Consider the following 15,466-nt stretch of genomic DNA (forward strand, 5'->3'; position numbering starts at 1 on the left):
TCATACATAAACCGTCATGATGTTTTAATAGGTCAGAGTGTATAAGAGCGAACTTGCAAACCTAGTTATTGTTTTCATCGATATTCCGATATCGTAGAAGGAAAGAATTGAGCGATGTTTGAAATTAGCTTGGTTGGTACATTATTGCTCAAGGAACGTCAGTTTACCGCATAGCAAGGGATATTACAATCACACTCAAAATCATCTTCATTGACCTTGAGGCTCAACCTTTTAGCCATGCAATTCACGATTCTATTACTGTATGATAGTAAATTAAGTAATCCATGTGCTAAAATATTTTGTTCAATACAGACGATTCAGAAGAACAAGAAGCAGCAAAAGATGATATCGATTATAACATACTCGTGAGAGAAATAGCTGATGAAATCCAAGCGGCTGCCGACGAGGTGGAAGAAGAAATGGTGGATGCCTTGAAGGATCGTCTAGAAGGTATAGATTTTTAGACCATGAAACAAAAGTATCAGGCGTAAAGTTGAGTAGGTCTACGGATTGGTCGCTTTTGCGAAGTTCTGGCTAAGAACGAAATACAGGGTGTAACAATAAAATTTGTACAATTTTGAAAATAGAATGACACAGGTATGCCGTTTATTTTTTGGTTTGATATTTATATGTCTATCAAGATAAATTCCTTAGCCACCAGATAAGCTTTGTTCTAATAAAATAGATGGTATACAAGTGAAGATATTGCCAATTATGTAACCTAGTCTTAAAAACGCTTGGGCCACTTTTGTCTACGTGTTACAAAAGCGACTGAATAGAGTTGAACCATGGACCAGTTGGATGGTACTCTTATGATAGGTAGTTTTAAACAATGGGGTATTCGAAGTGGTAGCAATGATTACATAATAGAATATCTCCTTGAGTTTTTGAAAGTCACAACTAAGCACTGACATAACAACCTCATTTACTAGAAATCATGGCTGCAGCTCAACAACTTCAACCCCCATTCACGTTGGAAGAGTGTATTTTTATGGTTGTGACATTCGGTAGCACATGGAGTCAAGCAGAAACCATAAGATTATTTATAGCTCATTTTCCAAACTCACGTCTTCCATCAAGGCATACAATTACATATAGCTATAAGAATTTTGTTAACAGAAATGCTGGCAATAGTGGTCGCCCATCAAGGCATACAATTACATATAGCTATAAGAATTTTGTTAACAGAAATGCTGGCAATAGTGGTCGCCCCAGAACAGCTAGAAGCCCAGCTAAATTTAATTTCAAAATTGTATTATTTTGTACTTATGGATGGAAAAACTGTTCTCAGTTTTACCAATGATGTCTCAGGGATATGAGAAATTACTTTATTTATAAGATAATTTGAAAGAAATTTCATGACTTCATTTATAGATTTTAAAGAAATATCATATTATAATTACGTTCATGTTAATTATATGAAGAAACGCCACTTATAATTCTTTTATGTCAGTTAAGTTGATGTTTAATGCACGATAAGCATATCTACGCGGTTCAAACTTGATATGCGCAAACATGGCAAAAGTGGCCCAACACATTTTCTGGACGATTTAATTAACCGGACATAACTTTTGAAGCCAAGCTAGTAAAGAGACCAACTAAACGTCTTCTTTTCGCCAAGATATTACTGATTGTATTGCATATAACATTTGTGCCATAACTCTTTTAGTAGTATTTCCTGAGAAGTCAAAATGCAATTGTATAAATTTTATTGTTACACCCTGTATTGGAAATAAGATGCCTTCTGTGTGTGAACTTCAAAGTAGCCTACTTTCACGCACATAAAGGCAGTATTACCAGGAGGGTGTTTCCGTGTTTGCAATATAGATTCGCATCTCATGTCATGATGTTCGTAAGAAAAGATAAAGACAAACTAACTTGGAAAAAAAAGTGCATTCAACATCCGATGCTTGGCATCCATGGACACTTGCACTTGTTTAAACGATGTCAAATGAACATGTCTGTAGATCCATTACGCAGCCATCAAAATCTATCAGTATCTCATGTTCTATATACGCTAGAAGACATTTTAATTTAAAGGAGAATTCCTCGTTATAACGACGTCGTATTGAATTGAATCGATTCTTTAACTTTTAGCTTTCAAAACATTAATTTGTCTGAAATAATCTCTCTGAAATACAGTGTCCCAAAGATTGAATGGGTGTATATTTTTGTCACCATGTGAAGTGATATACAAACGGTATTTATTACTCTTGTTTTTCTAGAAAATAATATGAGATATTTAGAAGAAGATCAGGAGTACGAAGACGAAGAAACCAATGATGCTTCCAATGAAATAAACGAAATGGATGCTGCAAATCTCTTAGCCCAAATGTTTTACCAACAACAAGAAAAAAGAACAGGTAACTAATGTTAGAATTAATTCATTCATTCATTCATTCATATTTTATATCACGACAAGCTGTATGAAATTAGAATTTCTACATTGAATTTTTTAATAGACATGATAAATTCATATGTCGATTTTCCAATATCAGATTCTTATGTGAAACATTTGGAAGTTTTAAATGAGTACTTTGAATGCAATCTTGATATCAATGTTGACTTTCCAGGACCGGGTTCTTCGTGTACGAGTATAATATGTCCGGTTCGTCATGTATAAAGTTTGCAATCATTTCATGCATATTTGAATGCAAATTTAATATCAATGTCGGCTTTCTAGGACCAGGTTCTCCGTGTATATAGTTTGCTATCATTGAATGAATATTTTCAATACTAAAGTTTGTTATCCTTAAATATTTTGAATGCAAGCTTGATATCAATGTAGACTTTCTAAGATTAGGTTTTCCATGTATAATGTGTGCGATATTTAAATGTATTCTTCCCGTGCAAGATTGATCAATATAGACTATCCAGGATCAGGCTATCCATGATCAGGTTCTCCGTGTATAAAGTTTGCTATCATTAAATGAATATTTTGAATACAAGTTTGATATCAATGTAGACTTTCCAGGATCAGGTTCTTCGTGTATAAAGTTTGTTATATTTTCATGTATACTTTTAATGCAACAAATTTAGTATCAATGTCAACGTTCCAGAATCAGGTTCTTTGTGATAAATGTTGCTATTATAAAAATGCATTTTTAGAATGCACGATTGATATCAATGTAAACTTTTCAGGATCAGATTTTCCCAATGACATGGATAAACGTAAAAGTGAAAACTAACATTTAAATAGGTATCTATTCTTTATGCAAAAAGCATATTATTGCTTTGATGAAATATATACTTTGAATGCAAGCTTGATATCAATGTCGACTTTCCGTGATCAGGTTCTCCTCGTATAAAGTTTGCTATTACTAAATATTTTGAATGCAAGCTTGATATCAATGTTGACTTTCCTTCATGAAGACTATCTCGATTATGATCTGTGTGCATAATCTTCGCTATCTTTAAATGCATAATTTGAAGACATTAATGTTTGCTAACATTAAATGCATATTTCGAATGCAAGCTTGATATCAATTTCGGCTCAATGTGTATAATTCTTGCTATCATTCAAATAAGTTGAACGCAAGCTTGATATTAAAGCCAGCTTTTCACACACATTGGTCCGTATTTTTGTTTGTATAGATGTTACAATAAGTTTATTTATTATCATGTAACTCACATTAGTCTCATTATAAACTAAATTTTAAACCGCTTTTAAACGTCTTTTGTATATAGCTGGATTTAAAAAATGGAGAGGCCAATAGCAAAAGACTTTTTAGTAAAGCCGTTCATTACTTACGTTTAATAATCGACAGGTGTATTCAAACATGCTTACACTCAATATATTTTGTCTTTCAGGGTCATCTACTTGTCCGATCAGAAGTTTAGTTGATGATTGCGCCTTTTTAGATATTTTTCCCGATGTTGATTATGATGGTAGATATAGAAATAAATTTCAGAGAGCATGTAATAGACACCAACTCTGTTATACTTGCGTAAGTAATAATAATTATCTTCTTTGCATGTCTTACCGAACTTGAAATGGATAGTTGACCTTTATATAATCCTCGACCAATATTATCAACATTATATTTGAGCCAGCTGTATCTGGATAATAAACCTCACAATGGCACATAAGTTTGACAACAATGGCTCAGAGTTTAATCGTAAAATAAAATAAATTCCTGCCTTTATTGATGGAAAAGAATCATGTTATGTTCTATCGAAATGCAAATGAACCCCGGTGTTTGATTTTGCTTATAATAATAATAATAATAAAGAAACATTTATGAAGCGCTTAAAACATAAGTCGCTAAGCGCTTTACAAAGTATGCCCTAATACAAAATTATACAACAAATTACAAGTACAACAAATATGATATACAATTATTTCATTTTAAAATATTTTGTTCTCAAATGAACAATAAATTCAGCTAGCGGTTACACAAGACAATTAAACTCGAGACCCTCCCAGCAAACACATAAATGTTTTAATAACGTCATAGGTCTAACCCTGATATATAACCGTGTTTTGGTTTTGGGCAATACATTTAATAACATTTAAATGTCGGGTTATATAAATGTTGTCAAATTGTTACTGCAGGGCCCAAAATATTTCTTATCGAAAATTTCTTCAAATTAATTATTTTTTGGCAATTAAATAGAATTATATATTAATTTTTTCAAAATGTTTTTGGATATTATTAGTCGTTTTTTACCCTTTAAGACTATAAACCCTTTACATAGCCTGACAACTTAACGTTTTCTGGAAAAAAGTGTGCTTGCTGGGCTTTACACTATAGAAAGTATTCTAACAGCTATTACAACTTCACTCTCGATCAAAGAAAACGTAACGATTTTTTGCTAACACTAGACTTAACCATTTTTGATTTCAGGGCGCCGGTTATGGTATTGAAGCTGGCCTTTGTGATAAGGTATTCGACGCCGAGATGTTAGCAGAGTGTGGTAGAGATGACGAGTGTATTAATATGGCCGACCAGTTCCTATTTATTGCTACCAACACACACCTAGAATGTCACAACCCCTGCACAATGTCAAGCAAAGTGTCTGCTGCAATTTTTAATTAAAGATTAATTTGTTACTAAGCATAGGTACGTATTTATAATAAGGACACTTAACTTTACAGATGGCACAATAGAGATTGTTACTCGATTCCAGAAATATAAAACACTATTTTGTGTTTGTAACATTATCTTGTTATGCTAAACGAAACGTAGCTAATTACTAATTATAGGTTAATGAACGCGTATTACTTGTTGGCAGAGAAATTAGACACACATAATGCGCGCGCGCTGATGTTGATGCGTCTAATGCACGAGCAACAAGTAATACGCGTTTATTAACCTATTTCATACACGAGAAGAATAAAAAATACGTTATTTTTCAGTTTTTATAATGTAGGCCATTATCATTAAAAATGTTGGAAAATACAAACAAATATAAATGCATCAACCCGCCCGAAAAATGAATCAATCCTACGCTACGCGAACGCGAGCGAAACACTGCGCGTAGTACGCGGAGTGTACAATATACACTATCAATGCATGTTTCGTATTTTTCTAACCGCTTTTCTGATTGGCTGCTTTGATACAGGAGTGTATGAAATCAGCAATAATTGGCAATAACAGTCCAATTTTAATATTTTTGCAATTTTAGGGAAAATGGCTCAGATATCATGCAAAAATATGCCCAGAGATCGCTCATAATTTTAATATTCTATGTTAATTTGGATAAACGGATTTAAAAGAGATTAGGAAATGAGTTTTCAAATAATTAGATTGCAAAAATCTAACACCAAGCATAATCTAGAAGTATCTTTGGAGAAAACGCAAAAGCTATGGTGATGAATGATTCAAGGGTCTAGCGTATGTTTTTCCTGGTGAAAGGTTTTGTAACTTACAAGCAGTAAGGTATAGCATTGTGAAGTGGCCACCCACAAAATGATCCTTGCACTAAGTCTCACAAGTAGCCGACAGTTCATGTGGCTTCGGGAAATCTTAGTATACTATTTCCCCTGCCGCACTTGATTGACAAAATCTAGCTACTTCACGTATATTGCCATCGTATAGTAATACAAAAAGGAGAAAGGTTTCCTCACAGGTTTCCATAAGTTGTTACATGACGTGATGAATGTATTGAACTGATTACTATGAATCAAACCGTAGAATCAAAAACTTCCAAGAGATTTGAACCAATTCTTTCAAAAACTTGAATGTTGAACAAGCGTCATTATTAAATATGTGAAACTGATGGCGCTACTTATCTTAAATCTTGATCATATATTTGCAAGGGTTACACATTTGTACACTGCATGCCATTAAAACAATATTATCCAAAAAATAAATAACAAAGAGCATGAAAATTTTCTAAATTTTTTTATCATGAAATGAAAGGACTAACTCATACTATAGATTTTAAATGTATATAAATAGCGCCCTCAGTTTTCACACAAATAATATACAGTTTATATAATGAACATTACCACAAAAAGAAAGGAAATTCAATGTTAAAAATAACTAAAAAGAATCTCGGCATATTAGCGTGAAAAGCTGTTGGTATTGTTCAGGTCGGAATTGAAAAGTATGTTTTATTAGAAAAGCGCAAGGGTTACACATTTGTACACTGCATGCCATTAAAACAATATTATCAGAAAAATAAATAACAAACAGCACAAAAATTTTCCAATTTTTTTATCATGAAATGAAAGGACTAACTCATACTATAGATTTAAAATATATATAAATAGCGCCCTCAAAGGACTAACTCATACTATAGATTTAAAATATATATAAATAGCGCCCTCAGTTTTCACACAAATAATATACAGTTTATATAATGAACATTACCACAAAAAGAAAGGCAATTCAATGTTAAAAATAACTAAATAGAATCCTGGCATATTAGCGTGAAAAGCTGTTGGTATTGTCCAGATCAAGAATTGAAAATGATATGTTTTATAAGATAAATAATCATAATAAATAATCCCCGGGAAATAATCACATCAATTAACTAACGGTACTAGCCCGGTTAATAACCATTTATGTTTTATTGTAACCAATGAGAATAATTGTATGCATTATGTATGAATTGAATGTAATCTAAATAAACGCCGTTTTTTGTCATTCTGATTTCTTTCAGGTGTTTTTGCATTCCATCATCATTCATTCACCATGTTACCGCATTCCATGGAAATCACTGTACCAACTGGTAGCATGTCATCATCTACTCCATGCTGTTCTCAAGTGGGGAACAACTAGTATTGGAGTAAACCGTTTACCCAAGTACAAACAACTCATTCGTATTTCATTGGTCACAAAAGTAGGCTTCAGAGCATTTGAGCAATTAGGTGCCTGCAGTTTCATAGCAGTTAATTAGGTACACCTTAAATATACAATAAAATGCTTTTTTAGGTAAATGGTTATTGAATGTATTGTTTAAGTGAAGCCATCAAGATTCATTTCTTGATTGAGCATCATTTTGCATGTTTTACATTTTTGTATTATTATCAAGTTACATTCTAAGTAATTTAAGGGAAAAAGATCTTGGTTTGGTTTTTTATCAGTTGTTTAAGAAATGAGATGAAAGCACTGCGTGATAGTAAGAGGTAGCTTCAAAAGCTCTTATTGGATGAACAGGAGATTGTTAAATTTTGAGTGTCAATGTGATAAGACAATAATTTTGTCTTAAAAATATGGCATTTCGTTATAGAAATACTCTATTGCTACTTTGCCAACCACAACCTTGGCGGAATGTCGTTGCCACACCAGCCCGTGCTGGTGTTCAAATAAAGAAATCGCCAGAGGTAAATATGTCACAGTACCGCATTATCTTTGTATAATAGTTGCAAAAATGCATGTACACTCAATTTAGACTCTCCCCTTCCCCACCCCCCATCTTTCAATGTTGGGAGACTGAAATGTAGACACGATGACGATTTTGTCCAAATCAACATTGCAATAGGGGAGCGGGGAAGGATGTTGGCCAATTAACGCTCAGGTGTGGCAACATTATTCGCCAAGGTTGCAGGTAACGACTGGTACTCTCTGTTAAACCGCACTACAACATCCTACGGGGTGTCTTAAAATGATTTAAGTATCCCATGTAACAGTTTCTCCGTATTACACGACCATCAAAGCGATTAGGATAATAATGTCTTTTAACTCTAACAACAAAGGTTCAATCCTTGCATATCTGTAAAATGACAAAGATTAGGGTATATGAAGTTCGATTGTACAAATATTATGATGTCTTTGAACAAGTTGTGATATGTATTAATTTTGAGAAAGCTTGCTGTTGTCACAGTACCAAGCTTTTGCAACTTAATCCTTAATCATTTTTTGTGAAAGACATTATATATCTTTTTGTACCACAAAAATTTAAGATAACATATTTTGTACTAACGAGCGGAGTTTCAAAATAGATATTGAAGTAACGATTTATAGTTAAAACATCAGCCTGTTATGAGGTACAAACAAATTTCGATGATCGAGTGTCCAAGTCCTAACAACCTAACAAAAGTAAGTTTGACGTTTGTGTGATTTACTTTATATAATCAAAATAAGTACGAGCGTATTATTTCATATGCAGAACTTGTTTTAAAATTAATAACTCATATTTAAGTACCAGCAGAATTATATAGAAGCAATATCAAAGAGCTAAGGGGCCGTGCAAAAAGTATATGTACCCCCGCGGGGTGGAGAATTCTCAAAATGTTCTGGCAACTTTGCCCCACCCTTTGGCCATGCCAAAAATAAATTGCACCTACCCCTTTACACATGGCAGATTTTGGAGAATCCAAATTTTAAACTTTCTGCACCTTTTTATGGCGTAATATCGAAACGGTGCCCCCAAAATGTGTGCCTAAAATCGCTTCCCCTTTTCTACCTGCAAAAATAATGCTTCTCCCCCCCCCCCTTCTAGTCGAAAAATCGATAACCCCACCACCTGGGGTACACATAATCATTGCACCACCCCTAATGAAGGAGCGGCCCAATTGCACTGAATACTGAATTAGTTATTAAATATTTGATATTTGCACATTCCAGTATAATTGTATTCAAATCATTCCAGCTAAAGGCAGCATTTAATTTATATTTTGGCATAAGCTTTTTACGTTTAACAAGGGGTTGCCTTGTTCTATTGTGTGTGTAGGTACTTATTGCAATTCCAAAGATATAATTGTGTCGATAATTTACTTAGTGTGTTTTAATTAGTGTGTGTATTAGTATATTTTAGAAAGTTTATACGTTGACATTGAAATAATCGAACCTTAAAAATAGCTGTTAATCAAAATACAACAAATTCAGTTCGTAAATCATGTAATGTAAGGTGCAACTTGGAACCTTTTGTCCTACATGAAGCACCCTTCCGAGTTCGCCAATGGTTCTTTATATGGTCAAGAACCCAACAAAGTTTCCTTATAGAACCAATAGGGGTTCTAAAGACCATTTTGGAGAACCTTTAATGATTCTTTGGATAGCATTTAAAAGGTGCCCCTGTAGGACAAGAACCCTTGTAGCACCCATTAAAGAGTGCAATGACCTCACTTCTGGCAGCTGCGCATTGTTGATCAATGTTAAAATATTGAGCATATGCGCAAAATCTTGATTCGTGATTTAAGCAACTGAGTGTTAAAAATTCAGTTTTAAGCACAGTTTACAAAACTTCGTCGTCTCATCCACTCAGTATTACATTCCCACATTCAAATGATTATGCAGATGATCAGAAATGACGTCATTTACGTTACTCGTAAATCACCACTATCATTTATAGTTTTCACCCGGAGAAAATAATATAGAAGACTAAAAGGAATATTTTGAAGCTAATGTGATCGCTATGATGGATAATATGTCAAACTAACAATTACCCTGAGATTACATACTAATCATTGTACTCTTTGTACCATCCATCCATCCATCGATATCCCTCGCGATTAGCCATATATAAACTTTGTAGCATGTATGTAAAATGTTCTATTTTTACACTTAATGCAGAACAGTGATATTAATTTATAATTGCCTACACTCTAATGTTCACTCTAATTGTGTGCTTGGATCAAGTGAATATATCAAACATTTCATGACAAAATCTACATCAACTAGCACAGTACTTTACATGTCTCATATAGAGGGAGGCAAATACGTACTTGGTACGTGGAATGACCCGTCTACAATTACATTTACTCACACTATGATGCTTTGCATAGTTAATGTATCCACATTGGACATATTATTGGACAATCTATGTCGATGAGCTATTAGGAAAATTGAGTCATCCTCTGTCAGATCGATAAACTAATCGATTTTGATAAAATTTGAAACTAATTTGACCAATCGAACGCCTTCGGCATATAGTTAATCAATAAGTAAGTTTTTTACCATAATCACTTATTATGGTACACTCTAAAAACCGGACTTTCGTGAACATTTAGTTGTTTTTTAATTTATACCGTGGCCTGAGCAGTCAACGCAGATTGTCCAATGAGATTTAAACGGAATGGTTTTTAGATATAAATGTGCTTATTAGGAAACAACTTTTCAATACTACTTTTATGTTTCAGTTAATCCTGAGTGTCTCGATGTATACGTTGCCAAAAAAAAGTAACCATGCATGCGTTTTTCTCATACGTTGACATTCTCGCATAAAAAAAAAACGTTCGCATTTAACATCTTGCTAGTTACGACTGTTACGTGTGATGCGGATGTGACGTGTGGATGACGTCAATGGCTATTTTCAGGCCATCAATATGACCAGTTGAGTTTTTGGACACGCATGCCCACACGATTGAATTCGAAACTGCGCATGACAATCACATACACTTTCATATGTCGTAACTTATACGATAAATTGGTGTAAATTTAGGATTTAAAAAAGGTATTGATCAGTAAATATTGAGTAGTATAAGAAAGACAATCCCAGACTTGAAAAACCAATACAGTGTTATTCAAAACATGCATGCATGCATTTTCTATTGACTTGACAAACAAAGAAAAAAAAGATATATTCGACAAATCGTGCAGTTATTTTGCTATGGGTTGGTCATCCACTGGAATAAATGAATCTCAGCAATAACAAAAATGTCTCAGCACGGCTAAAATGTTGATTATTATTCGCGCTCTGAAAATGGCCCTCGCTTGTTCCGAAAGCTCAACCCTTTGAAAAGGACTTCTCCGGGGAACGATTAAATCCTACTCAAGTTTACCGACCTAGAGTATCAAGTAATTTTGAATCTTATTCATCAATCTGTTACTTATGCTTCCAAATACACTTATCAAAACTATAGCTATATGTGGCATGTTCTTCAACCATTATTATGAATTAAGTTACAATTTATGTACAAGTCGATCGAGGCACTCACGATTAACAATATTCTATGCATGCACTTAATATGATCTATAATATGGTTCTTTAAATTCCGTGAATAAAATTCACGAATTAAGGTAGAATAAACCGCTTAATTTTTCGTGATATTCTGACATGTTTTTATTCTGTAAATTGCATGCCTTTGTGCCACTTATTTATAGTAACATGTAGTAGTCCCTATTTATGGTGCCTGTGTTGTACAGATATATTATAGACCATATATTTATCACTAAAGATTATATCATAACTATATTATATTCAGCCTAAAGATTTTGTTGCAGTAAGAGATGAATAATACCAGTAGGGAACAACATAACTGCTACTTAGCATGTTTATTGAAAAGGGTGAATTTTACACCCTTCTGATGATCATATCTTCTGAATTTCTTTAGATTATTTTATTTTTTATTTTCCTTTAGATACAAAAAACTGTTGAACAGTCACTTTCATGTTTTCTCCAAAAATAGGCCTATCCGTGACTTTGCACTATAAACTATTATCGGGTATTTTATGTTTGAGACTATGATGCGACATTGTCATTTAGGCGTGATCAAGTTTAGCTTCTGAAAAATTAGCCTGGGTACCAGAAGATTCGTGGCTCTTCGTTACTTCAATGACGCAGGAGCCACAAGTCGTCCAGTACCGAAACCATTTGAAACCATGTCGTGACCTTTGCTCCAGACAAACAAGACATTTTGCTGAGGAGAACGTCCTCGGTCTATTTTTTTTACACGAATGTAACGTACTTTAGTAAACTAAAATACCTTGCAAAAATCAAGGCTTAAGGTGCTGTAGTTGTGACAAAATCTGAGATTTTGAATAAAACGGAGTACATCGTTTAATATTAGTCGGACGCGTACGCTGTGTTCAGAACACTGAGTTCATGGCGTGCGGGAAGGTCATACACGTCAAAAGGACCGACGTCAGTCACGTTCGACGGAGTGGCTCGCATTGGTAACATATGCGCTGGTATAAGAATATCGATTTTCTTTGTATTGCCTCATCTGTTCGGGCAAAATTTAAACGGTGACATATCTGACAGTGAAAAGAAATCTATTTCTTATTGAAATGTTACAACGTGTTAAAATTAGCGTCACAACAATTTCGGCTCAAGTAACGGTATTGTTTTAAATTTCATTCGACTACCAAAAATTTCCCTCTGATTTCAGAAGTATTGACAAACCGATCTACGATTGCGTTTATATAAGACGTTGTACGTTACCGTGCGTTAAAGTCATAATGTACGATCTTATAATATGAATTTGGTTAATTTTTTCAAACCTGATTTTTTGGCATATTTGTAATGTTTACACATGTCACAACTTGCACCTAAATGGATTCAGCCAAATTTCTTGTGTTTGCAGGTAAACAGAGCACATTTCGACATAAAGTCATAATTTAGAATTATGACTTTATGTCCTCCCATAGAACTGCGTGTTAAACGGCCAAAATAACAAGCAGTGTTTCTTTCACTTTACCTCGTTATTTCAGCTCTAAATTAACAGAAACCATTCCCGATAATTATTACTAGTATTATTTCAGCATTTTGAGTATATAATGACAAATTTAAAATTTGAAGGAAATCGTACATTAAGCCTTTAATTTATGAAGTCAATTTGATGTAGGCCTAACCACAATCACATTAACTTGACAACACGGGTTCGCATACAAAACACTAATTCTGTCCATTTTTGAATCATAACCGTGAAAGCTGTTTTAACAGCTTATGTTAATGTTAAACATAACATTAACTGTCTTACACAGAATGACACAACGTGGATTTAATATTATTAGACTTTGGACCTGAATACGTTTTCTAGTCTAGCTACGCCGCCGTACTTCCCAGTTCAATACCATCCACGTTTTTCCCCTCAATTTAGTGACGCTAAAATACGGTAAATGTCGCATTTAAGACATATCATCACGATATGCTAATTAGAGTCGGGGGTTGCTAACCCTAACCCCAACTCTAAGCCTAATCCCTAACCCCTGGCCCTAATTAGCATATCGTTATGGCTTGCCTTAAATGAGACCGCTACCCAAAATACCGAGAGGTAAAATCGCCGAAGCACTTGCAAAAGGGGATGTTTTTAGAACTCTGAAATGTCTTGTGATGATGTTAGTTGCGACAACTGTTAGTTGCATGAAACATTCGGAGAGAATTAGTGCATCTTACCTTGAAAATCTGCCTTCCGTCAGCGAAAAAAGTTCTTCGGACATTCCTTCCTAACAATCGTCACGACAGGTCTACATGATCACACCATCAGATGAGATCTGCGTGTGAATGCTAATATGATACCTGTAATATTTGTTTTCAAACAAGTGACAGGTGGTAAAAAACGGGTTCAAAAATTATAAATGCCCTATGATCTTTTGATATTGTAAAGGGTCAAAATGTTTTAATCAGGCTCATAACTTTTCAAATTATCAAAAGAGTGGCTGTGCCGCTGGGTGCTGCAGATACTGCAACTGCATCCACCGACTTTTATGTAAAATGAAACCATGTTGTTGTAAGAGCTGCACAAATGGTATATTGTCATGGTAAGAAATCGCTTTGGTTTAGTATATTTGTTAAAGAATGGTTTACTAACTTGTGGCTGTATAATTAGTTTCATCTTCACTGTATGATCTGACGTCATTTATGTTTAAAACATATCATTTCAATAAAAGTTTAAGGCTAGTAAGAAACTGTGTGTATGTGTCAAAGTTTATTTAGCATAAGTTGCCAATAAATCACTGACTATCTCAAAATATGCCAATATCTCAAAAAGTCGTGTCACCATGGTGACCCAATTGGTCCTGCCCGAGACACGTGCGCGTACGACCCTGACTTTGGACTTGTACACAGGCAGAGTATGGTTTCTGGTCTAGCTATACTGTACTTCAAAATTCACGGGGTTATGCACGGTTGCAAAAGTAGCTAACCGTATTCATGGGGTTATGAAGCTCTCTTCAGTGAGCTCTATATCTTGGGCCATCTTCTGACATCTTGATCTGAGAGCTAGATATCGTCAGAGATTTCAATTTCTAAAGTAATTGCATGGAGTAATGCACCAATCAACGAAATTGATAGTTGGCACACTCTGACAACATGTTGGAACTCTTCATTGCCGCTCTAATAGTTCAGTGAAATTAGTATAACTATGTTTGATGAGAAGTACATACCTTCTCCTTTCCCCTTCCCTCCGCCATCCCCCTCAATTAATAATGTTGGTGAGACTGGAGAGCCCAATGGAAAAGGTGCGTTCATCAACATTTAAAGCTTTAATGTACGATTTCCGTCAAATATTAATTTTGTTATTCTTTATTTAAAATGTTGAAATAATATTAGTAATAAATGCCGGGAAGGGCTGCTGTCCATTTTAAATTGAAGTAACAAGCTAAAGTGAAAGAAACCCCACTGGTTATTTTGGCCATTTAACATGCAGTTCTATGGGAGGACATATTATCATAATTTATAAATTATGAAAATATGTCGAACTTTGCTCTGTTGACCTACAAAGACAAAAAGATTTGGCTTGTTCCATTTAGGTGCAAGTTGGGACATGTGTAAACATTACAAATATGCAAAAAAATCAGGTTTGAAAAAAATTAACCAATTTCATATTATAAGATCGTACATTATGGCTTTACCTGGGGGAGAGGGGGTGGCGATTTACATTTAGTACGCCAGAGTGTGCCAACGTTTGTAAAGGTTGTCATTCATCCAGGTTTAATAAATATTGAATTAAACATAAAACTGATCAACTGGGCTCACATTTACTTGAGAGGCTACAGTATCGCACCTAATCCAAGGTGCATCTTCAGACCGTCTGATGATCTGGCGGCAAAAGGTCGTTGACCTGTGACAAGGTCGTGTTGCCAGAGGTCGTGGATCTTGAGTCGAACTTCTTAGGAATGTTTTTGATGACAGAATTGTAAGCTCCAGCCAAGTTATGGCGAAGACCACCCCCGGGAGACCACCTCCCCTGTTTAGTGAAGGTTGTTCTTTCTTGCGTAAATTGCTTCTTTGACACCCCTTTCAAACCACCTTTCAAACCATCTGTTATAGACAGCGCCATGGGTTCACCTGTGTCACCGATCGTGGTCAACTTTTTCATGGAACAGTTTGAACGCACAGCTCTTGATTCGTT

The 15,466-nt window shown here is 34.6% G+C and overlaps 1 protein-coding gene across 3 annotated transcripts in view; it reads left to right on the top strand.

The window, feature by feature from the left end:
* The window catches only part of LOC140154998 (uncharacterized), a 151,684-nt gene extending 139,553 nt beyond the window's left edge, over window positions 1–12,131 (top strand). For all 3 annotated transcript variants that reach the window (XM_072177667.1, XM_072177669.1, XM_072177668.1), the window contains exons 5-9: window positions 313–450; window positions 2,226–2,363; window positions 3,811–3,947; window positions 4,848–5,063; window positions 7,111–12,131. In XM_072177667.1, coding sequence (XP_072033768.1) covers window positions 313–450; window positions 2,226–2,363; window positions 3,811–3,947; window positions 4,848–5,039 — 605 coding nt within the window. In that variant the 3' untranslated portion in view covers window positions 5,040–5,063; window positions 7,111–12,131. The remainder of the gene's footprint in view (window positions 1–312; window positions 451–2,225; window positions 2,364–3,810; window positions 3,948–4,847; window positions 5,064–7,110) is intronic.
* Window positions 12,132–15,466: the final 3,335 nt, after the last annotated feature.

Source organism: Amphiura filiformis, chromosome 6, assembly GCF_039555335.1.
Source record: "Amphiura filiformis chromosome 6, Afil_fr2py, whole genome shotgun sequence".
Taxonomy (NCBI): domain Eukaryota; kingdom Metazoa; phylum Echinodermata; class Ophiuroidea; order Amphilepidida; family Amphiuridae; genus Amphiura; species Amphiura filiformis.